Source organism: Oreochromis niloticus, linkage group LG13 (genome assembly GCF_001858045.2).
Source record: "Oreochromis niloticus isolate F11D_XX linkage group LG13, O_niloticus_UMD_NMBU, whole genome shotgun sequence".
NCBI lineage: Eukaryota > Metazoa > Chordata > Actinopteri > Cichliformes > Cichlidae > Oreochromis > Oreochromis niloticus.
In genome coordinates this window covers 1,971,890-1,995,605 of record NC_031978.2, presented here as the reverse complement: position 1 = coordinate 1,995,605, position 23,716 = coordinate 1,971,890, and the positions used below count along the sequence as shown (strand labels likewise).

Sequence of the window (23,716 nt, the reverse complement as noted above, 5' to 3'; positions counted from 1 at the left end):
TTTCAGACCGGACAGAAAATGGGAAATTCCAGTTTCCAGACTGGAGAAGAAGCAGCTCAGTGTGAAAGTGAAACAACAGATTTATTGATCATTTCATCCACCCAACTTTTCAAACAGGTTATTGACACAACACACATACTCTTTAATAAAGTAAAATTATTACAGGAAAATGAAACATAAGTTAACAAAAAGAGCACGCTCTGGGATCTATGGTACAGTTTCAGCGTCGATTCGTCCATCTTCTGTGTTTCTTTTATAAAAAATGAACTTTATCTTGATTCGCTGAGCTGGATTTCAAATGTTCGTCTCGATCCTACGGGAAGCAAACGTTTACAGTCCGATCTCTGAAACCCGCTGCAGGTTTCTGATGGATCGCAGAAGGATGGCACTCGTGACGCACTCGTCACTGCACGCCCGCGGGCGGCTCCACGTCCTCCATTGGTTGGCTGCCGAAGCCGCTGTCGACCGTGACGTCTGATTGAAGAGAAGAATAAGAACGAGGTGAGTGCGTCTGTTGGACGTAACAAAACGTAAACAGCACTTCGATGTTAGATCTGAGACCAAAAACAGATTCCAGTCATCGCTGTTCTGCACATGCTCAGTACCGTCCTGCTCTATCGACTGTGGTGCATTTGTTGCAGCGTGTAAATTGTCAGATCTGACAGAGCTATCGGACGCCTCCGTCAGTTACCTGTGTTGTGTTTGTCGTCTCGGAGCTCGGCGTTCCTCAGCAGTCGGACTCCTTCTGTCAGACCCAGAGAGTGCAGAGCTTCAACCAGGCCTTCGACTGCACCTCCACCCAGCTGCAAACACACACAAACGTTTACTCTGAGCTGCAGCCGTCACAAAGCAGAGCTCTGCAGCTTAACGTGGAAATGAAGTCATTTTACAGAATCTCGCTCTGCTGCAGTACCCACATACACCACCAGGAGGAGCCCATGACATTCAGTTTGTTTCAGTTCTTATTCTACAGAAAATCCCCTCCAGGTGCTTTACGCTGTACGTTAGTGACTCGGCAGTAATAACAGACGCCTCGCTGCTCAGAGTCACAGGTGTTACAGGTGTGTCTGACTCGCTGATCGAGATAAACAGGAAACGTCACAAATGAGTCACATGTCCCTCACAGAACCTTCCTCTAAATAACAAACTGACAGCGATCATGTGACTGTGTGCGCAGGAAGCAGCAGCACAGCTTACTGAAACGGTCACCAGTGATATTTCCTGTTTGTGTCACAGAAGGCGAGAGCGTCGCAGAGCCAGGACATCGCTGACAGGTGAGCTAACAGCTGTTACCTGCAGCTGATTTCAGGGTAAAGACCCTAAAACAGTGGCGAGGACGAACTCCCTGTTAACATGAAGAGACCTCCAATTGACTCGGGCAGAGGAAGAGGCTGACACGTGGGGTGACATCACGTCAGACGTGACCCGACGCAGCCTCAGCGAGGCCCGTGTGTGCGGTGGGCGTGGCTCTTACCTTGTAGTGCTGCAGCAGCTGGCGGCAGGGCATGGGACAGTCCTGGTACAGGTGAGTCAGCGTCATCATGCCCAGCTTCTCCGCCAGTTTCTTCCAGGGGACGTCGCCGACGCTCAGCACGTCCACGAGCCGTGACAGCGTGTCCTCGTCGAGCCCCACGCGCTCGGCCTCTGTGGCGGCATCGCAGCTTCATGTTAGCTTGTTTTTAATAACATCTGAAATGCGATCAGCTAAAAAGAGAAGACAGACGAACCTTCAGTGCTGCTGGTCGTCGGTCTGATGTTCCCGCTGCCGCGGCGATCCGACTTCGGACTCTTAGAGGGCGACAACACTTTCCTGACCTGAGGAGGAAGAGGAGAAGGTGATGTAACCACACACAACAGTGTCCTCACAAACCGTAACGACGCTCAGAGAACGCCAAACGACGCACACAGTTGACCTCCCTGAGGGTATACTCTGATTACTCTGAATCGATTACCCCGTTGTGTTTACGTTGTTGGTCAATCACCTGTACATCTGCCGTCTCTACATCTGCAAAAGATTCTTTTATTTTGAAAGTACAACTTACCTTTTGGCATTTAGCCAGGTCCAGGGGGGTGTGGCCTCCCGCAGGTCTCTTGCGGGGGTTGGATGTCTTTGGGGCGACCTCTCGCTCTTTCTCTTCTTCTCTGATTGGTTCATCTTCATCATCTGAGGACGAGGAGCTGAAGAAGAGTGGCTCATCGTTCTCAATGGACTTATCAGCACCTGAGGAACAGCCCACCTTTAATCACCTGTTCGGTAAACGTGGCTCTGCCTCCCCATGTGTGTGTGTGTGCGTGCGTCTCACCTGCAGCAATGAGCATGGAGCAGAAGGTCGGCGAGCCGAGGCTGGCGGCCAGGTGGAGCGGCGTGTTTCCTCCAAACGTGCAGGCGTTAACGTCAGCTCGGAGCTGGAAACACACAAAGACGTTAATGACATCAGATTCGCACGCACGCAGAGACGCACTGCAGGTTGATGTAAAGAAGCTCCGCCCCCTGCTGTGTCTCGTTACCTCGGTGATGAGTAGGCAGGCCACCTTGAACAGGTTTTCTCTGACGGCCAGGTGGAGGGCGGTGTTCCCGCTCTTCTGCTCAGGCTCGTTTATTTTGGCTCCGCCCTCCACTAGCAGACGCAGGCAGCGCTCGCCGTCCCTCCTCACGGCCAGGTGGAGTGGGTGGAGACCTGACGGAGAGAAACATTTCGGTTACTTCAGCCTTTTACATTTCGGGGTGGGGGTGGGGTGGGGAGGTGGGGGTGGGGTGGGGAGGGGGGGCGTCCTCTCACCATGGAAATCGGGCATGTTGACCAGGTGGGCGTGGCATTCTCCCAGGTGAGCCAGCAGGAAGCGAAGAATGTTGTGGTCCCCAGCCAGCGCCGCGAGGTGGAGGGGGTGCGCCCATCTTTGTCCACCAGGCTGGGGTCGGCCCCCGCCTTCAGCAGCACCTCCACCACCTTCACCTGCCGTGTGATCACCGCCAGGTGCAGGGGAGTCTGCAGAGGAGGAGGAGTCAGCGGTCACGTGACAAGGATGTTTGCAGCTTCCTGCAGCACCCTAACCTGCCTGACAGGTGTGTGCTCTGTGCTCTTCCAGTGAATAAACGGCAGTAGGAACACAAACACTCCAAACAGGAAAAACTGCCCGGAACTTTACCTGCGCGTCTGAAAACACCTGATCTGCCAGTTTCTGAAGGAAATAGTTACCTGTCCTCAGACCTGCAGCTAAAAAAATGAGGTCAGTTCTAGTTTACCTAGCAACCTGTAAACTATGCAGGATGTTATTACCTGTTACAGGTGTGTTTACTCATTAACTACATCAGACAGGAAGGGGAGGAGCTTACCTGCTGGAGGTGGTTGGCTGTGTTGATGATGCCTTGCTGCTGGCTGCTGAGCAGAGTGTGGATCAGCTGCTGGATCACACCTGTCTGATGATGGATGATGGCCAGGTGTAAAGGTCTGGAAGGAGAAACAAACACGTGAAGCCACCAAACAAACCGCAGAGGAGAAACCTGCTCTGATTGGTTCTCAGAAACACTCACGTGTCTCCGTTTCCATCTTGGATGCCACACAGGTGTCTCTGGATGGCGAGGAGGACGCGAGCGTCTCCGGTGCTGCAGTACTGCAGCAGGGCAGCGGCGGTCTGCCGGGCGCTCTGAGAGACTCTGCTGTTGAGGGCGGCGGCTGGAAACGCAGCAGAGGTGGAGGTTCAGGTGAGAGAGCGTACGGCGGCGTCATTCGCGTATGACAAGAGGAGAACAGTTTCGTTTCTTACCGATCTGAAGCAGCTGCTGACGGAGCGGCGAGTCGCTCTGTCCTCCTGACTGTCTGTCGCTCTGCTGCTGCTGCTGGGCAGCACCTGACCGAGGGGCGGAGCCTGACATCTGAGCCCCTCCCCCATTACCGAAGCCAGGGAAAGAGACATTAAAAAAGCCTCCCGTTCCTGCTCCTCCCCCTGCTCCGTTCATCTCCTGGTGGAACTGAAATCCTGCAGAAAGAAGCGAAACCTGCGGCTGAGCCCGACATCGAAGATTCAACAGCAAAACTCGGCCGAGGGAAGCCTCAGCGCCGCCTCCGTTTGAGTCTCTCATGTTCATGCGAGGAAATCCCCATTCTGATGCCAATCTTAGAAACATTCCTACCTCCTCCTCCTGATCCACCAAATCCCCCGGCTCCTCCTCCTCCTCTTCCTCCTCTCCAGTGCTCGTAGTGAGGCAGCGGCTTCTGCTTCTTCCTCAGCACCTCCTCTTTGTCTGCAAGGGAGAGAAGACGAGACGACGGTGACGAAAAGCAAACATCGGAAATTCAAAAACTAGAAAGTACGCTTCGTGTCTCTCGCTCCATTTTTCACTTTCATGACGCTGCTGCTGTGTAATGAACACCTGAGTGAGTAGGTGAGGACTGAAAGTCTGTGCATGCCAACAGTTTCCACTGCGGGAAGCCCCAGAGCTGTGACCTTTAACCCCAAACATCTGCGAGCCTCTGTGGGGATTTACCGGCAGCGCCTGGTTAGAATGTGCTGTGTGCTCACCTTGGACTTGAGGGATGTAGGTGAACTGTTTGGGGTCGCTGCTGTCGCCCGCCTTCTTCCTCCTCAGCTGCAGGAAGACGGTGACGGGCCGCTCGATCTCTGTGCTGTGATAGGCCGGCGTTTTGAACACGATGGCGTACTGCAGAGAGGAGACCAGTTACTCAGCCAGTTAATCCTGAAGCGTTTTCTTTTTCGTGGCCTCCATTAGACCAGGTTTGCATGACTGACGGCTCGAAATAATCCTTCTTTACATTACACAGCCCCTCAGATCACTCTCGGCCTAAAATAAGCTGTTGGAGCTCCTCCCCCTTTAAGACTTCCTGTTCCACAGGGGGCGCGCTCGAGCTAGTAAAAGTGTTTTTAACAGGCCGGAGAAAAAAAGTTAACTTTTACATGTTTTGCTGGTTTCTGTGAGTATCAGGAACATCAAAGCAGCACAAGCCGCTTTACAGCATCCTAAACCCTTAACCGACCAATCAGCACGGAGTAGCAGAACAGCAGTGCCTTATGGGAAACATCAGCTCCACTGCGAGGCAAAGTAAGGGGCTGGTTCCATTTCAGTTCAGACATGTGATCCACGATGGATCTCTAAGGAATAAATGCGTTATTCCTCTCTGAGCATGCTCACAAATGCAAGGCTTTAAAGTGGGTAGGGCTTCTCTGGCTGCTCTCTGTGACATCATACAGAGCAGGAGTAGAAAAACCTGAGGTGACTGCTGTGTGATGAGAGCAGTCCGGGCTGGTCTGTGCTCTTTAAACCAACATTTAAAAAACACTGAGAGCCCCCTTCCTCTTTAATGATGCTACACATGCTGTGCAGTGCGCGGGGGCTTTCCTGCACACTGAAAAAAGCCACCGACACTTTATTCATATTATTTTCGCCATTTTTAACGTAACACACCACAAACCCACAAACTGCAGGTTTATTGTGTTGAAGGCTGACTCTGTTTGTCTCTCAGTGACTCACACATTTCCTACGAAGCAGATCTGAGACACGATTTCTGGCAGAGCTGCTCCTCACAGCTCCCTGCTTCCCCCAAACTCAGCCAAACGCAGCCTCAAGCTGAAGCTGAGGCAGGTGAACTCGTCCAGCGGGCAGATGTTTGGAACGATGTGTCTGCAGCCCGTTTGGAGGAATTCCCCTCAGAGCGTGCGCACACACACACGCACACACACCGTGTTTACATATCCTTGTGGGAACATCTAACTGACACAAAGCTTTCCCCTCCTGCTTACCTAACCATACCCCAACTGTAACCCTGACACTAAAACCACATTTTGAGTCTCAAACATGCAACTCGTGGGGACGAGATTTTGGTCCCAACAAAGATAAACACGGTCACACACACACACACACACACACACACACACACACACACACACTCTCTCTCTCTCTTACCTGTTTGTGGACGTCCGTAGGTGAGAAGTCCCCAAACGCCTCCCAGCATCCATCCTCATCCTCCTCGTAAAACCGGATCTCGATGTCATCTGAGGAGCACAGAGGCATGATGGGATACGTCTGCAGCCTGAGCGGCGGTGAACGCAAAGCGCTGAAGGTTTTTTTTTTTACCTTTCTGGACTTTGTCGCAGAGCAAGAAGATCTCGTCTCCTCCGAGCACCGAGCCGCACGTCTTATCCATGCGGGAGATCTTCAGGTTGGAGGCGTTCGGAGACTCTGCAGGAACAACAGAGGTTTTTATCAGAGCTGAGCTTCTGTCAGCGTCTGCAGTGCGGTTCATTTGCAGCTTTTTCATCAGTTACATCGTTTACTTTAATAAACAAACTGGTTACTTTGTCTCTTTAGTGTGCAGCCTTCAGCACTAAACACGCCTGAGAATACAGCTCATGGTTACAAAGTTCACTGCGCTCAGATCAGCTGAGCAAGACGCTCAATCCTCTATCCAATCAGAGGCCAGAGGGCGCTGCATGGTCAGCATTGATTTCGTCCACCTCTGCAGCACAGCGAGCTCTCGTCTAAGCAAATCTTTACTGAGGACTCACTGCTGTCGTAGATGGGGTTGGAGACGACGGGCTTCAGTGCTCTGGTGAAGGCGCCGGTGCTGTCCTGCAGGTAGGCGGTGAACTTTAACCTGACGATGTTCAGGTCCATCGTCTTCCCCAGCTCCTTGGCCTCCTTCACGATGGCTGACTCCTCGACATCTGCAAACACGCATGAGTTCAACACCTTTATTCTGCTCGTCCCGCTGAGCTGATCGTTACGTTTATGGTCTGACGTTTGTGTGCGGACATGACAGCACGACACGTTCTGATGCTTAAAGAAACAGGAAGTTCAAAAACTGAAAGGAGAATTCTGACTTTCTGTTTCTCAACGTCTGAAACCAAAACAATAACTTATCGCCTCTGAAGACGAACAGAAAACCATTTTAAACGGTGAGAAAGTGAAACAAAGACTCTGGACTGAGGTGTTCAGGTGAGTCTACCTGTCAGGTGACAGTGCGCTCCTTTGAGCCGCTTCTTCTCTTCTCTCAGCCTCCGGGTCAGAACTTCAACCACACCCTTCTTGGTCACATGGAGGATCCCCAGGTTACTGAACCTACAGGAAGTGACATCATGCATTATCCACAGTGTCTCTTTTCTACATAAAGGTCGTGACTGCAGTGAAGACGCAGTCAGCGCTGTGTTCAGCGTGTTTTTGTTTTTCTCTCAGGGTTTTTTCATCACAGATTCCCGACACTTTGGTGGATTTCATCTGAATCTCAGAAAGAAAGCTGCGACTTCCTCTTTGGACTTTTCCCTCACAGCAGCACAAAGAGGCACAAACACACAAACCTTCTGCCTCTCTGTCTTTAAACTGTCTGACACCAAATCCAATTCAACTTTATTTAAAGAGCATGTTGAAAACAACATGAGTGACCGAAGTGCTTCCAGTAAAAAACACACACATCAAACTGACAAAGAAAATTAAATAACAATAAAATAAATATTCAATACATAAAAAAGATTCAAAGTTACCAAAGACTGACTAGGAGCTGACTCTGACTCCGGTGAGACACCAAATATAATGACCTCAGTCTTGTTTTCATTAAAGTTTAAAAGTTCAGAGTCAGCCATGCTCTGGCTGACCCCCCTCAGGGGTCACTGTGTTTTTTAATAATAATAATAAGGCCAAGGGGAGGTAAATAAAAAGGGAGGGGGGAAAAAAGCAGCGATGTGATTGGATACTAACGAGGCGGTGAGGTCGTTGGGGCCGATGTCGATGGTGCAGGTGCCGTTTTCGATGCAGTGGCGTCCAACCAGACTGTGGGCGTGGACGCGAGGAGGGTCGGTGTGCGTTACCAGCTGGACTTCGACTCGGGCCAGACCCACATAGTTATTGATCTGAGGAACAAAGACAGCATTACGGTCTGCAGGTTGAACAGCTTTAATAAAAATGGTGGATGTTCTGGTTAAAGGTGCGTAAAGATGAAGGCTGGAGGTTCTGCAGTGGTGAACTTTGGGCCACGTGTAGCACATTCATTACACAAACATCAGAAAACGCATTGTGGGAGAACGTTTCGAAACCTGCTTTAGGGCACGAACGATAAAGAGCGGGTGGGCCCAGCGTGGAGCCCTGTGGGACACCGGGTTTTACATCATTAACCCACACGCGTGGCTCTCTGAGGATCAACATTTATCATGTTTATTTTTGATAAGAGCTCCTCCGAGTGTCTCCATGCACAGGGAGATCAGGTGCAGTACCGAGCTGTGGAGGGATTTCCCCAGACGATTCCCCCTGCTCTCTCTGCCCACATTTCCTGTCTCCCTCCGCTGAAAATACCCGATAAAAAAAGTTCCAAAAAGTCTTTAAATATGAATGCAGAGAGACAGCGCGAACAGGGACGCTCATGTACTTGGATTCACTGGATGCAAACTGTCACCGATCAGCCTGCGTTAACTGTTGTGAAGATCGGTACAAATGTGACGCTCGCCCCCACCTGGCTGGAAACAGGTGTGATTTCACGTCCACATTTCCTGATCAGCACTGATGGATTATTGGACCGTTTATCCAGAAACAAACATCCCAGGGTGTTTTTTTTTTAACTACCTGACTGAGTTCAGTTTTAGGTCGATGTACAGAAACACTGACCACAGGAGAGGTGAATGTGGCGAAAGGTCATGAGTTTGTTATTGGCGTGTGTTACCCACCCTCACTGTGGGGTACGTTCTCTTGTTCTTCTCGCTGGAGGCCCCCGGGAGCCCGCCGTGTGATGGACCCTCACACTCATAACGGAAACGAAATCCCCTCTGCAAACACACACACACACACACACACACACACGGACACTTTAAAGATAAGCACAGCAGTAAAGATAAGGAAACATCTGTATTTGTTTCCCTGAGTTCACAGTTTCACTTTCTCTTCATGATAAAAGCAGCGCATGAATTCAACAACATTTAAAAGAAGACGACGGGTCTGAAACTACCACTGAAAAAACTTCATTTCATTACAAACAGCTGCTGTTGATGAAGCTGCGAGCTTCCAAGCTGCAGTGTGTATGACTCATGATCTTAAACTTTATCCTGTTTATTCTGAAGAAAAGCTAAATACGCGACTGCATATCAGAGCCGGTGTGCAGTCTGCGGTGCTGTGAGCAGGCGCGAATCCAGCCCGAGTGTTTGCGTCACTACTTCAGCACTGGTTGCGTAAACTCGGCACTTCCTTTGTCTTCAGCGCAGAAATGAGCGATTTGCATAGAGACGGTCAGCAGACACGAAACCTTTAGCAGCAGAAACTCCCTGTTTGTGCTCGTCGGCTCTGTCCCGTGTTCTTATATGACTGTTGGGAAAACCCTGGATAAAAGGAAGTGACTGTTGCATTAACATGTGGATCAGCCCGCTGACGGGGAAGCACCGCTTTGAGTCTGAACTAAAACTCTTCTTCCTGTTTGAGCTTCAGCTCAGGTCGGAGCTCGCTGGATCACCTCACGCTCTGTTCAAATACTTTCTACAAATCCAAATATTTTATTGTTAGTTTGCTTTGTGAAACGTTCTATAAATAAACCTGCAGGGCATCGTTCGGCTTCACGTTACACACGACAACAAACACATTTTTGTGTCGTGCTGCTCGTTTTACGTCATCACGCTGATGTTACTTTAGCAGCTACACTGCACCCTAGCAGAGCTGCAGACTTTGTACTAATAATAAAAACTGTCAGAGCTTTTCTACTTTAAGCTTTCTTTAGAATCACATCAGGATAAGATGTTAACGTTATGATGTAAACTCGTCTGTGGTAGGCTCAGGGGAAAACTCATGGGAATATAACTGGACTGGGACAAAGCATGAACCTAACACTGATCCCTGTGGAACACCATCAACATGCTACATAATTTAATGGACCTTTCATCGGTAATGCTGGCGTCTGTTAATTACTCCACCTGTGAATAAAATTCAAATGAGGACTAACGAAGGAACAATCCCGTTTAAACCAGGAGCATTTTTAAAGATCTGAACCACCAATAATCCAGGTTTATCGGGCCGTCTGAGTCTTACTGCTAAACTATACTGTTATCGCCTCACTCCATGTTTCCACTGCAGTTTTTATCCACCCACTGCTGCCTTGTTGTGTTTGTAGAGTAACTACAAAGACAGGAAGTAAGATGTGAGTCTCACCTGTTTGGGCTCTTCGATGATCTGAATGTACGGGCCGTGAGCTACAACACAAACACAGGTGAAGAAAAACATGAACGCGACACGTTTAAAACATTCGTCAGTCGCTGTGACTGATCATTTCTCAAAATCATCATCAACTTTCACTATTTCATCAGCGAGAAGCAAAATGTTACAAGACGTGAGTAAATTGTAGAAGGTTCTAGATGACCAGGTGTTATTCGTTGGAGTTTTGTGGAGTTTCTTGTAACATGATACAGTACTGATGCCCACTAACCTACCTACCCCCCCCCCCCCCACACACACACACACACTTTTCTGGGTATGAAACCCAGACTGTACATGTTTCTAAAACTGAGGGAGGGTACTGGGGCGCCCCCAGGGCAGGATCAGAGCGCTGAGTCCATCCTGGGCTGTTTGAGGTTGTAGCAAGACTCAAAGATGGTGAAAGGCTCTAGACTTTACAAGGCTTGGTTTCAAATACACTCGTGTGTTCTCAGGAGCTCCTGACTCCAGCCTGACTGTGTTCTCAGTCAGACTCGTTAATGGTCCACCTTTGACCTTTTTAAACCAGATGTTGTGACACCCAGTGGTGCAGTGAGAAGCTTCAGACAGGAGGTCAGTGTGTTAAAGGCAACGAACAGGCTTAAATAACAGAAAGACAACTGAGTGTCTGCAGATTGATGTTGTTTCCTTGCATGCATCTTTTTTTTCTGATTAAGGAAGCAAAAAAGGAGTTGGGACTTCAACCTGTTCCATAGTTTGACGTGACTGTGACATCGTCCTGAATGCTCACCTGTCTCAGGCATGAAGGGCTCTGTCTTTATGTCCACTGGAATATAGTCGTACGGCATGAACTGCTGCAGCTGAGAAAGAACAAGCAGAAACATCTTTAACAGAGTGTCGTCAACCGATCGTCTTTACAGCTCAGACCTTTCAGTACCATCAGACTGTGCTGTCGGTGTAAAAGCACATTTTACAGTTGTGATGTAAAAAGGCAGCGGGCCCAATGTCGATCCCTGTGGAACACCTCCACCCGGGATATTTGAGGCCGACCACACAGGAAGCGGCTCGTTCGTTGTGCCTCACTCTGTGGCTTACGATTGGTCGCTGGCGGACATTCCAGACTCCAGTTGCCTAGGTAACCCTTGTAAAACAGTTTCAGGGGCTTCATAACGTTCCTGTGAATCATCGATTTATCAGTAAAACTGACACATCTCTGGTATCAAAATGATGATTGATCAGTTAAACGATCACATGAATCATTAGTGCTGTAAACCCCCTCGCAGGCCTCACAGCCCCTCAGATTTCTGCTTTTTAACGAGTTTCAAATGAATCGATTACTTCTTACCGTAACTTAAGCACTCTGTTCTTTAACAGCCTCCACTTGTTTTACACCTTTCCGCATGATTGCATTCAGCTGCACAGAATTCACTCATATAGAGAATGAAGAAGATTTTAAATGTAGTTTTTGGGATGCTTTACCAAATTTAAGCCAGTAAGTTGCACGTCTGTGAGCGCCCCGTTAATCCTGAGCCATGTCTACAGGGGCGACAGCTGCTGCCATCCTGATGAACGCACCACACTGGGCTCGTACTCCAGCAGCTAATCTGAAGCAGTCCAGAGACCCAGTGCAAACATCTGGAGCCTGTTTGGCCTGTGGTGGGGCCCCTTAGTTAACGAAGAGCAGGAACAACTTTACTCAAACGCGTTGTTGTTGCATCAAAGCGAAAACGAGCAGCAACCGACTGAAGCTCTGCGACGCTTTGGTGTGTCACCTGCACCTCTCACCTGGTTAAATACAAAGCTGTGCTTCTTTGAACGAGGTTGCAGTTACGCATGCAAACTTTTACTCTGCAGCACTTAAACAGTAGTGGCTTCCTCTTAAACTGGAAACGGTGTCATTGCTCCTGAGTCAACATCAAACACTTATCCGATCCTCGCGCACCGTATGAAAAGTTTTCTGAACGGAAAAAAGAAAAAACTGGTTTTGTGTCGATGCTTCCTGCTGAGGTCTCCACAGGTTTACAACAAAGAGCCCACCGCAGGCTTTGATTTCAGGCTTTGATGTAAACGCGTCTCTGTTTACAGCCACGGCGTTAGACATCAAATAAAACTTCACAGATGTGCAGAAAGCCTCCGAATCCATTCAGGATGATGTAATCAGAGGAGACCTGAAATCATTTTCCACATTCTCGTGTCAGTACGAACGGTCAGAGTGAGGCTCAGGCACGCTCGCTGATCAGCTGGATTAAAAACACACTTCCCGTAATCAAGAGAATGAAGAGAAATGTAGAGAAAGGACTTACTTCGTGCTCGTAGGTGATGAACTGGGCTTCAGTCATCCTGCAGCACAAACAGAGACAGTCAGTGAGAAGCGTCGAGAAAGTCAGAGGCGTGTTGGAGGAATCATCGGCCGAGCCGAGTCACTTTAAACCCCCTCAGGCTGAAGCTGAAAGTCCCGAGAGGCGAACAAAGACACAAGAGCGCAGCAAAGCGATCCAAAGTTCAGCAGTTTCACTTTCACGCACTCAAACACTGCACGACCTCTCTCCTTCCCTCCTTCTTCTTCTCTGCTGTTTGTCTCTAATCTCCCCCTCCCTCCCCTTTCTCTCTCTCTCTCTCTGTGCCCCCTCCCCTTCCCGTATCTCGCTCTGCTTTCAGTCACTTCCTGGAAGTGGCTGAGCTGAGGAAAACCCCCAGAATCCCAGGCCTGCTGAGAGAGGAGGCGGGGCTACAGTTGCTGACGTCATTCTGCTGCTGCCGCTGAGGCAGACGAGGAAGAAGAGCAACAACAAACAAAAAGAAAGACGAGGCAGAAAAACAGAGATAAACATTCAACCTGAAAAATAAAGACAGAGTCAACATCCTGAAACCTCCGGTGACAGTTAAACTCTTTAAATGACACTCATGACGGTGTGAACGACTTCTACAGAAACAGCTTCGAGTGGAAGCAGCCGTGTGGAGCTTAAAGAGCAGTAAATAACTACAGCTGCACTCTCACAGCTTATTTCACCTCAAACCATCAGAGCGCAAACAGCTGATGAGGTTTGCAGCACAGTCACAAGAGAGCAGACGAGAAACCCGACAGCGTTCAGCCTTCAGACCAAAGCGGTTTAACACTGAGAGAAAGCGGCTGATTAAAGCTGAAGCTAGCGTGAAGCTAGAACGAGCAGACAGGGACGAACCTGCAGAGGTTACAGCTGCGAACGACGCTCTGTCACGGCCGGGCCTCCGGCTCCGCTCTGCTTCCTCTTTGCTCTGTTTTCTGTCTTTTTGCTGATTTCTCGTTCGACTTCCTGTCCCTCGTCTAACGCCTCTGACTCAAAACTGATGTGAAGCTCACTGCTCTCCCAGCTTCAACCCGCTGTGACGGGACAGCCCCTCTCAGCGCATCGGCCAATCAGAGAGCTATGCAGAGACAAACCCACAGAGGTAGAGTACGAGCGAGATGAGAGAAAACCCGAGGGGAAGTCTGCAGGAATCCACAGAGGTTATTTCTTTCATGTTTCCCTGAAACAGCTTCAATCATTCGCTTGAATTAACCTGATGAAACATTTCTTCACCTGCAGCGTGAGAAGGACCGAACGCATCAACCGCTCAGACACAACACAATGCAGACACACAAACAACAGCTGAGGATGCCCATGCGACACACTTCATGTTTGTGACCTCGAGCAGATGTCCCAGGCTGGTTCCAGCTCCTTCAGCTTGTTTCCCGAACCATCCGGACGCTCTACAGCCGAAGAGCTTCAGTCATTCACCACAAACCTCAGAAGAACAGCTGACAGCAGCTGCAGGAATCTTTAAGACCTGCAGTTTAACTGATGTGTGTGTGTTATCTGGCTTCATGGACAGATAGAGCTGGGTGTCATCAGCATAGCAGTGAGAATGTATGCTATGCTTAAAATGATACTGCCTAAGGGAAGCATGTATAATGTGAACAGAGTTCGAGCACTGACTGCCACAGCCGTGCGCTCAGTTTGTGAAACTTTATCTTCAGATACGAGTTTGACGTTTGTGTAATACCGATTTGCACCAGCAGATGGTACAAAGAGTCATCGTCACGCGCACATTATTAACATCTGTATTTAAAAAAACATGCCAGTGCAAAAGCGATGCTACGTCCTTCGTTTGTGTGTATTTAACCAAACTGTGGATCCTGATTCATCTCACCAGTAAATAAAAACGCTGCAGGTTTGAATGGATCTGAAAGCTTCTTCTACCTGCTGATCGTGCTGATTAGAGCTTATTGATTACTGCACATTGTTCCCAGTTTTGTTTATTTGTCTTTTCTTTGTATTATTTGTTTGATTCATTCCTCTCGTGTCTTATTCGCGGTTTGTGAGTCAGCTGTGAAACTCAGAGCTGCACTGACCTTCATGAAACTTGTGCAGCTTGAATCTGGTTATGTTTGGTTTATGATGGTTATTAATAATCAGCCTGAGACGTTTGACGTTCGAGCTGCAGACTGAGTTTCTGCTATCGGCCTGACTGCTGCTCCTGATTCTGTCGCTGCATTTCTACCCCACACTGAAGCAACGAGCAAACTGCTGCACGACAAGTAAAAATAAGAACAATCGTTTAATAAAAAAGAGAAGCTGAACCCAGTCTGAAGCTGAGCATGACGAGGAGGAGAAGGGTTTTCTTCAGTTTGAAGGCTGGTAATGAGGAAGATGAGCTGACCTGAGGAGGAAGACAACTCTGGAGTTTCAGAACGCCCGGTCAGCAGTGCGAACCAATCAGCTGCTAGTGGGCGGACATCAGTGAATGACACGCGACTTAAACGAAACTCGTAAAGCAGTTACCAACAATATTTCAGGCGATCGTGGCTCAAGAGTTGGGAGTTCGCCTTGTAATCGGAAGGTTGCCGGTTCGAGCCCCGGCTCGGACAGTCTCGGTCGTTGTGTCCTTGGGCAAGACACTTCACCCGTTGCCTACTGGTGGTGGTCAGAGGGCCCGGTGGCGCCAGTGTCCGGCAGCCTCGCCTCTGTCAGTGCGCCCCAGGGTGGCTGTGGCTACAATGTAGCTTACCATCACCAGTGTGTGAATGTGTGGATGACTGGTTGTGTAAAGCGCTTTGGGGTCCTTAGGGACTAGTAAAGCGCTATACAAATACAGGCCATTTACCATATTTGAAACGTTTGCATGCACGTGCACAGGAAGCCAGTGCAACAATCAGAGGATGGGCCAATAATGGCCACGCCTCCATATCAGCAGCATTATGAACTCGCTGCAATCATAATATTAGACGTTTCTACCAGAAACAGATGGTTTAACCTCAGTTAATGTCTAAAGTAAGCTGCTTTATCAACGTATTTGATACTTGAGCCAAGTGAAAGAATCAAAGATGACAAACATTACCTGATGTCAGGGCTCCAGATCTGAAGGAGGAGTTATGGAGAGTGCGACCGGCTGCTGAACATCGTGATTCGCTAAAACTTCACTTTTTATTTTCATTAAGGTTAACAAGATTTTGTGAATTATGCATACGAGATGATGTGTGGTTTAAGGCGCAGATAAATCAGAGCATCATCAGCAGAGAAATGATGCACAACATGTGGCAGCACATGCAGTGAAGACAGAAGTGGTCCCAGACCTGAACCATGAGGTATGCCACATGCCACAGAGACAGTATTAGACAGTTCAGGAGATCCAGATCATGTGGTCCACTGTATCAGAGCAGCATCACCACCATCAACATGCGATCATTAACAACAGACATACGAGCAGCCAGGCTGAAAAACCTCAGCGATGTCTCTGGTAAATAGGAAAGACCTGCAGCTGCCGGAAAACCACTTCAACCAATACATTAGAAGGAAAAGACGAAGAGCAGGACGGGGGTGGAGATCGCTCTAGACCTGGATGTGTAGGATCAACATTTGTGTTCTAGAGGTGGAGCATTTCATGGTTACGTAGACCGGCACCATCCCTCAGACTCACAAACATTTCTAAATGTTAAAACAGATGAGACAGTGTGATTTACAGGCAGGAGGATTCGACCTGTAAGTGATATTAGTTAGTAAGAAATGCTGAAAGTGATGGATCAGAGCAGCAAAGACAGAGGAACAGCGTTACAGCCAATTTGAAACTGGAATAATCTTAAATCAGCTCCAGATTTTTAACAGAGCTTCTGCTTCTTTCATGAAAGCAAACATCTTCTAACCGCCTCGAGTAGAGATTAAAACCTTAAAAGCTGAACTTTAACTTTTCCATTCAGATTATTTCCACACTGATAAACGCATTTATGTTCTTTTTACTGCAGTGATACGAGTGTCTGAATCCACTATTGTTCTGTGATGAGAAGTTCAATGGAGGCGTGTAAAATCAGGAAATATTTGCCATGAGTCAGAGAATATTCCCCACATATGAACTTCTACATGTAACACCAACAACGTCCTCTTTGCTGCCTGTCAGCAGAACAACTGCCAGAAGAACTTTAATAAACTTTAAATAAACCAGGGTGTGTGTGGGCTTCACGGGGACACACAAACGCTGCACTTTAAGTTTCTCATCAAGGAAAAATGAACTAGAACGACTCGTATACACCTGTTATTATTCTCACTACAATATTATTATTTACTGTTGTTATTATTATTGCATACATACACTGAGCTGATACAGGAGTCATGAAGAAAACCGACAGCGTCTAACGTGTATTTTTACCTGACATGTGCGCATCACTTATAATCCAAATCTGAGGACGTGATGGTTTGTTATTTTTTATTTTATATTCTGACCTGTATTTTCTACAAAACGTAGTAAAAACTGGTCCCGGTTGTAAACATCAGGGTGTTTCCTGCAGCTTGGCTCTGATTATGAGGAAGAGCAGCAACAAACTGAACGAACAGACCAACGTCAGTCTGCATCAGAGGTTCCCATCGCTTTCAGGTGAGAGCCATATAGAGTCAAACTTTCCGCTGCGCTGGGATGTTTTGTAGCAACCGCTGTTTCAGAAACAACCTCCATGTGACTTAAAGAGGTGTTAGTCATCAGCTGCTGGTTGTCACGGAAACACAAAACAGATTGAGGTCTCAGCTGGTCAGACGATTTATTTAATCTAAAACAGGCTGCTGTCGGCTCGGGACCGAAGCATCAGTCCATCCTCCGTCTCAAACAGGCTCCTGTCTCTTTAAAAACATACTTTTCTCTGATTGCAGGCTTCCACAAGTTGTCCAGAGGGGCAGTACGTACCTACATGTGAGTGGTGCTGAATGATGATTTATGCAATCTACGACAGAAAGCATGACGTGCTTCAGAGCGGCGGTCTGTTAGTGGTTTAAAAATTATTTCTTTACTGCAAATCAAGTCGGGGGGGAGGGGGTGGAGCCTACAGCCGGGGACGCAGCCACCATGCAGGTTTGTGTACATTTCCTCAGGTAATCAAACACACCTGTCTGGAAACCCACGCAGACACGTGGAGGACAAACACACCCGGAGTGCACCGAGCGTGATGCGTCACATTTTCACGACCTTTCACCTTTTGATTCATGTTTGTGTTTGCTCTCATTCTCACATGACTGCTCTGTGTGTGTGTGTGTGTGTGTGTGTGTGTACACTGTATAAAGCGCTGTGAGTGCAGTCGGTGTAACGTTCAACTGAAGTCGTTCTGATTAAAAACTGTGAAAAGAACATGAACCCAAACGCATCATAATTAGTCTTGGGTTGCAGCAGATGGCCCCGCCCCTTCCTGAGCCTGGTTCTGCCAGAGGTTTTTCCTGTTAAAAGGGAGTTTTTCCTTCCCACTGTCGCCAAAGTGCTTGCTCATAGGGGGTCATATGATTGTTGGGTTTTACTCTGTATGTATTATTGTACGATTTACTGTGCAATATAAAGCACCTTGAGGTGACTGTTGTTGCGATTTGGTGCTGTATAAATAAAATTGAATAGTATTAATATTACTAACAACAATAACAATAATAATAATAATACTGCCATGACAATTTAAAACAAACCCTGGCGCTGCAGCGAGCAGGACGGGAAGTGAGACGCACAGCCTGCCTTAACTTCAGTGCACAACATACAAAACAAACCAAAATAAAAATCACTCTTTGGAGCTTCAGGGCTTCCGTAGAAACCACAGAAACATTCCTGTGCGTCGCTGAGGTTTGAGCGACAGGATTCCAAAACATCTCATCACAAACAGGAAACGCATCACAGCACATTACAGGGTTAACAGCAGACGTACCGCAGGGCTCCTGCCATGGCTCAGCGCTGACGACGACGATGATGATGATGATGATGAGGAGGAGGAGGAGGAGGAGGCAGCTGACCTGTTCTTCCTCCTTCAGGGATTTTCCTGTGGATGGTAAGTGAAGGGTTAATGACACAGCTCGGTGAGGGCTGATGGAGTCACATCAGTGGGAATTTCCACCCTCCTCCTCCTCTCTGATGTTTGGGGACGATCAGGGAGCTCAGGCCCAACAAACAGAGTTAAAGGAGCAGTCCGGCTTCAACACAGCCTCAGCTTCATGGGGTTAGCTTAGCACAAACGCTGAGAACCAATGGAAACTGTTAGCCTAAAAACCCAACAGAGACACTGAAGTGTGCCTGTCAGCTGAGAGGAAGAGGAGGAGGAGGAGCTCTGGAAAGGTCACATTTACATCTGCTTTCATGTGTTTTTGGAAAAATGTTTTTCAAAAGTTTTTCAAGCAACTCAGAAAAATTCATCTTTCAAAGAAAATGATGAATTTTTTTCAATGATTTGCAAACCAAACGAGGCGTTTAGGCGCCATCGGAACTTTCTGTCCTACACACAGATGATGAAGACGTGCTGAAGCTTTGCTGCTTCCTCCAAATACAGTTTTCTGACTCTCGAACCTCGGCCTTATTTAAACTCTCCTCAGCTTCTTTAATCCGCTTTGATATTTTCATGTCTGTCAGGCAGAAATTCTTCTTTCATTCATTTTTCCAGAGCGAACAGAAAAGTTCATTTAATGTAGCACTATCATCACCATCGTCACCATATCTGTGCTCAGCGAGTGTCACATGATTGTTGGCTGCTGTCTGCTGTATAGTTGTGGGTCTGTGAGCACCCTGAAGTGACTGCTGTTGTGTTTGGGGCTTTGTAAATAAAACAGAAGACATCTAGATGATTAAATATTGTGAACATCTGTGTCTAGAAAATTCTATTTTGATCATATTTACAGTAATGAAGTCTGTGGATGTCTGTCATCAGAGTGCCTTAAAGGAAAACGTCAGCGTCAGAGTTCAGGAATAAAGGTCGGACTGTTTTTAACCTAAAATCATAACGATAAATGTTCCCTAACCCTGCAGATGTCTGACATCAGCACGGCTGTTTCACGGGTTCGTTTTGGGGAAATGTGCGAGCAGAGCCACACGCGTTGGATCCAACGTGAACACCTGGATGGAGATGATGCAGGTGTTGTGGAGCGCCTGGAGCCGCCTCGGGTCACACAGGGTAAAACGGCCGACAGCAGGGCTGGCGTGCAGCACACTTCCTGTTAGAAAGGCCTCGTTTCCTCTGGAACTTCTTTCAGGTACATCTGAGACGCAGGTGGGACACAATGAGACCACCGCACGCACTGGAAGTCCTTACTCCGCGGCCCCTCGGCAGGCTTCCGGAAACTGGCGAATCCGAGGGCTCGGTATGCGGTAAAGGATTATTTGGAACTGTGAAGCAGCTCAAGAACAAACCCCAGGGGCCGAGCACTGTGGCTAACTATTGAACTGGATTATTTGAGCCTGACAACAAACACGAGCCTGGATTATAGAAGCAGCACGAGCCAGTTTAAACATTACAGCGCAACCTCAACACCTCCAACACCTCCACACTTCATCTGCATCAAACACGGCCAGCACTGAAACACCCCAATAATCGATCATCAATAATCCTCAGTGATCGAGTAACAGCTGCTCACGTCACCCCGACTGTTTGTCACGGGAAAATGAGGCATTAAAGTTCCGCTGTGGTGGAATCACCAGAGTTACAGGTGCGTGTTCAGCGGTGGGTTATTAATTTATTGATTATTGATCAGCAGTTTGACTTTAAATCAAGTTAAAGAAACATTACCTGCGTGCAGCTCACAAGGTTCACTTCAGTCTGGAAACTCCAAACTGGATTCAGCAACAAGACCAAAATCACAACCCCGAGGTCACTTCCTGCTCCCAAATTTCAAAATAAAGGAAAGAACCCCGCACCTCTGATGTGAAGCGAACAGGAGAGAAATCAGCATGAAAAAGATTCAGAGAAGAGAAAAAAACCAACAAAGGGAGAATAATAAAACAAAACCAATCTCAAAAACATATTCAGGGAAATTATAAAACAGCATTTCAAGTGGGTTTTTTTAATCAAAATTTCATATTATCTTAATTTTATTTATTTCCTCTGAACTCTGCACTGTAATACATTCAATTTCGAGATATCACTATTCCATTTGAATTTTTCAGTTTTAGATTTTAGGTTTATTTAAAATTCTCAATATAATTTTATACTAATTATTAAAAATAATTAACATCAAAAAGCACAGAAAGCTATATCAGAAAAATCCCCCAATAAAACAATTTTAAGGAGAAAAGTGAAACGACAAAAACATTTTTACACAAACAGAAAAATTAGAAATATAAACAAACAAAAAAGAAGGTTTTAATGCTTTTTTATAAAAAATACTTAAACTAAATTATATCCTTTCAAAATGCGGTAAAATTATGCTTTTGTTTTGATAATCATTACCATACCGGAAGTCATGTCCCGCCCTCCGCAACAAACTTGATTTAGCTCGGCTCGGTTGTCATGGTGACCGCAGGCAGTCAGTCAGAGTGGAAAGCCCCGGAGCTGAAGGGGAATTCCGGCACCACGTGGCAAACTCTGCCCACTAATTGGTGGACGGTAAAGGGGAGCCACGCCCACCCAGGGAGAAAAACAAGGAAAAAACAAAAAGGAAATGTTTTTAAAAATATGATTAAGTTAAAAACTTTACAAAAAATAGTAAAAACAAATGAATGATCATACAGAGAAGAATACACAAACATAAAAAATATTACATATATTCTTTTATAGCTCTGTGTGTGTGTGTGTGTGTGTGTGTGTGTGTGTGTGTGTGCGTGCGGTACGTGATTGCAGTGTGAGCTCAGGTGTTATTAGGATCACAGCGCCGTGGCATGAGCTGAGCCAGCCTGTGCAGGTCACACTCCGGGAAGTACCCTCTGTGTCTATGAAATCACTGATTCGTCAGATAAGTCGTGAGCTTCATCACTCATCAGCTCAGTCTGAAAACGGTGTGGAGGGAGCTGCACGCTGTTCCTAGATTCACCAAACGTGAATCCAGGTAACAGGGTTCATACGCCTTTTTCAGGGTCAAATTCAAGCACTTTTTAAGCACTTTCAAGGTCCCTTTTCAAGCTTTTCCAGCACATCCCCCCTCCCGCCAAAATAAAAAAAAAGAATGCATGTTTCAATTCGCATCACCTCAGTAACGCCATGTGAAAAATAAAACAAATCATCCTAGGTGAACTTAAACACCTTTGTTCTCTTTTTGTTAAGACATAGAAAAATGCACCACACAAAAATACTGCAAAAGGAAACGGCCGCCTTATATGCATATAGTGTATAAATTGAAAATGCACATTTCACTTAAAAATTAAGATGTGAAAATGTGAACAAATCAACTTATTAGAGATATTCATCTCCTGTTGACCCCCCCCCCAAAAAGACATAAGTTTTCTCATCAGATATTGATGCTTCTTTCTTGTATGACACAAAAAATAGGAGACAGATGTTTGTTTGTTTGTTTTTTAAGTTAATTCCCAATAAAACTAACTGTGAGATGTTTAACTACATTGCTATCTGTATTATTGCTGAAGTCCTAAACGATCACCTTTAAAGTGTTTGTGCTGATAACATCATGTACAGTCAGACAGGCATGGAGAACAGCACTGACTGGGAGGCTTTGAATAGATCACATAGTTCAATTCAACATATAAGACTTTAAGAATGCACAAGCATCTACTTAAAATCTGTTTATTTAATCTATCATCTATGATATTATTCTGTACAATTCCAATGTATTTTGTTCATCTCCCTTAAATAAACCGGCAGCCTTAAAGTATGAAATATTCATATACAAACACATATAAATGTGTGTACTGTCTGAGTGGCTGATGGTGCCCCACAGGCCTCAGTGTGAGCTTGAAGACATTTATAATGTTAAAGTAGTTTAATGTGTCGGTGCTGACCATAAACACATTTTGAATGAAAGCCGGGGAACTTTGGTAGCACAGAAACAAGTGGCTATTCTTTGTGACCATATGGATCACTCATATTACCATTATTTCACCCAAAGGCACCAAGTTAATACTCAAAAAAGCTGCAGCAATACACACAAATATAAACTGTACTTGGTGACAACTTTGCTTTCAGCCTTTAACCCTCTGGGCTCCAGGGTGTAACTGGCTGCTTTTGACTACTTTTGATTTGGCCTCTATATTTCACCTTTAAAAACTGTTTATCTTGCCAATCTGTTATTTTCTCATTTTGACAGACTGTATCAGCACAATTTATCTAAATTCAGACAAAATTTAATATACGAGTAGAAAAAAAGTGATATTTTTGACAGTAAAAACCACAAACATGCCTAATGAATCATTTTCATAACTTGAAATGCAAATACAAATTGCACATTTTTAAAAAATATGCACAAGTTTTGCAAACAACAAAGTTATATGGTACTATTTACCTAAAAATGCAGCCAAGGCTCAGACGTTTTTTATATAACCATTTAAAATTATTTACAGAACAATCAGGTGTGCTGCATCAAATAAGAAGGCACACAAATTATTTATGCAACTCCAAAAAATAGTTTGTGTCCACTCTAAGACAGATGAGAACAGCACAGGGATAAACCTGCAGGTCTGACAGCAGGTGTGTCACTCAGCGTTTACACTGCAACCTGCCTTTGGTGGCTTTAAGGCAGCAACTGTGACGTTCACTAGTAGAACTGACACATAAAACAAAACAGTGACTACACTACACACTAACTACACAAGACAACACACTAACTTGAGACTCCAAAGACGGTAAACGTCACAAATCTCTCACGTATCAAAACTCGCTCCCTCTCTCTCTCGCTGGTGTCACTCTTAAAACTTCCCCCTCTTCCTAAACAACCAAATGCCACATGTTGCCATATCATTTTTGATATGAGTGTTTGCTAGTGCTGTCCGTAGAAAATGCAGTTTTTACTGTTTCTTCCCACTGTGAACACCACTGTGTTATTCAGAAAAAAACACTGCGTGTATTTTTTATCATAACTCTGGTTTTACGTGACCTGTCAACACAATTTAAAAACTGGTATATAGCTTGAAGTCCGCACGTTCAACCCAAGTTGAAACTGAGACATCTGACTCCGTCAACCCCAGAGGGTTAATCAGAAAGCCTTAAGTTAGCTAGTTATGTAACGGGCTAATGTTTAAAGCTTTCACTTGAGTAAAGTAACTCATATTACTGCTAAGTAATGTTAGCTAAGTTCACAGCATATTCCATAAATCTCCATGCCATAACTAACTGTATAATAGCGCTGTCGTATTGCATCACACTCAGTGCATTTCAATCATTTCTCCAGCGAGTTT

General features: G+C 46.4%; 1 protein-coding gene and 1 long non-coding RNA gene across 2 annotated transcripts; one reads left to right on the top strand and one right to left on the bottom strand.

The window, feature by feature from the left end:
- Positions 1-62: 62 nt before the first annotated feature.
- On the bottom strand, positions 63-20,302 carry nfkb2 (nuclear factor of kappa light polypeptide gene enhancer in B-cells 2 (p49/p100)). The gene is given in 25 exon segments (XM_003457469.5): positions 63-474; positions 692-803; positions 1,475-1,644; positions 1,728-1,815; positions 2,043-2,221; positions 2,304-2,406; positions 2,509-2,678; positions 2,781-2,882; positions 2,885-2,987; positions 3,335-3,449; positions 3,533-3,674; positions 3,766-3,978; positions 4,133-4,243; positions 4,522-4,660; positions 5,921-6,009; positions 6,092-6,196; positions 6,523-6,681; positions 6,963-7,075; positions 7,709-7,860; positions 8,668-8,766; positions 10,133-10,173; positions 10,926-10,995; positions 12,439-12,475; positions 18,318-18,428; positions 20,163-20,302. Coding segments are annotated over 24 exon segments (2,700 nt in total). The 5' UTR covers positions 18,335-18,428; positions 20,163-20,302; the 3' UTR covers positions 63-403.
- LOC102076532 (uncharacterized) lies at positions 13,318-14,788 on the top strand. The gene is made up of 2 exons (XR_267551.2): positions 13,318-13,622; positions 13,702-14,788. It is a non-coding gene; the product is annotated as an uncharacterized LOC102076532 (long non-coding RNA).
- Positions 20,303-23,716: the final 3,414 nt, after the last annotated feature.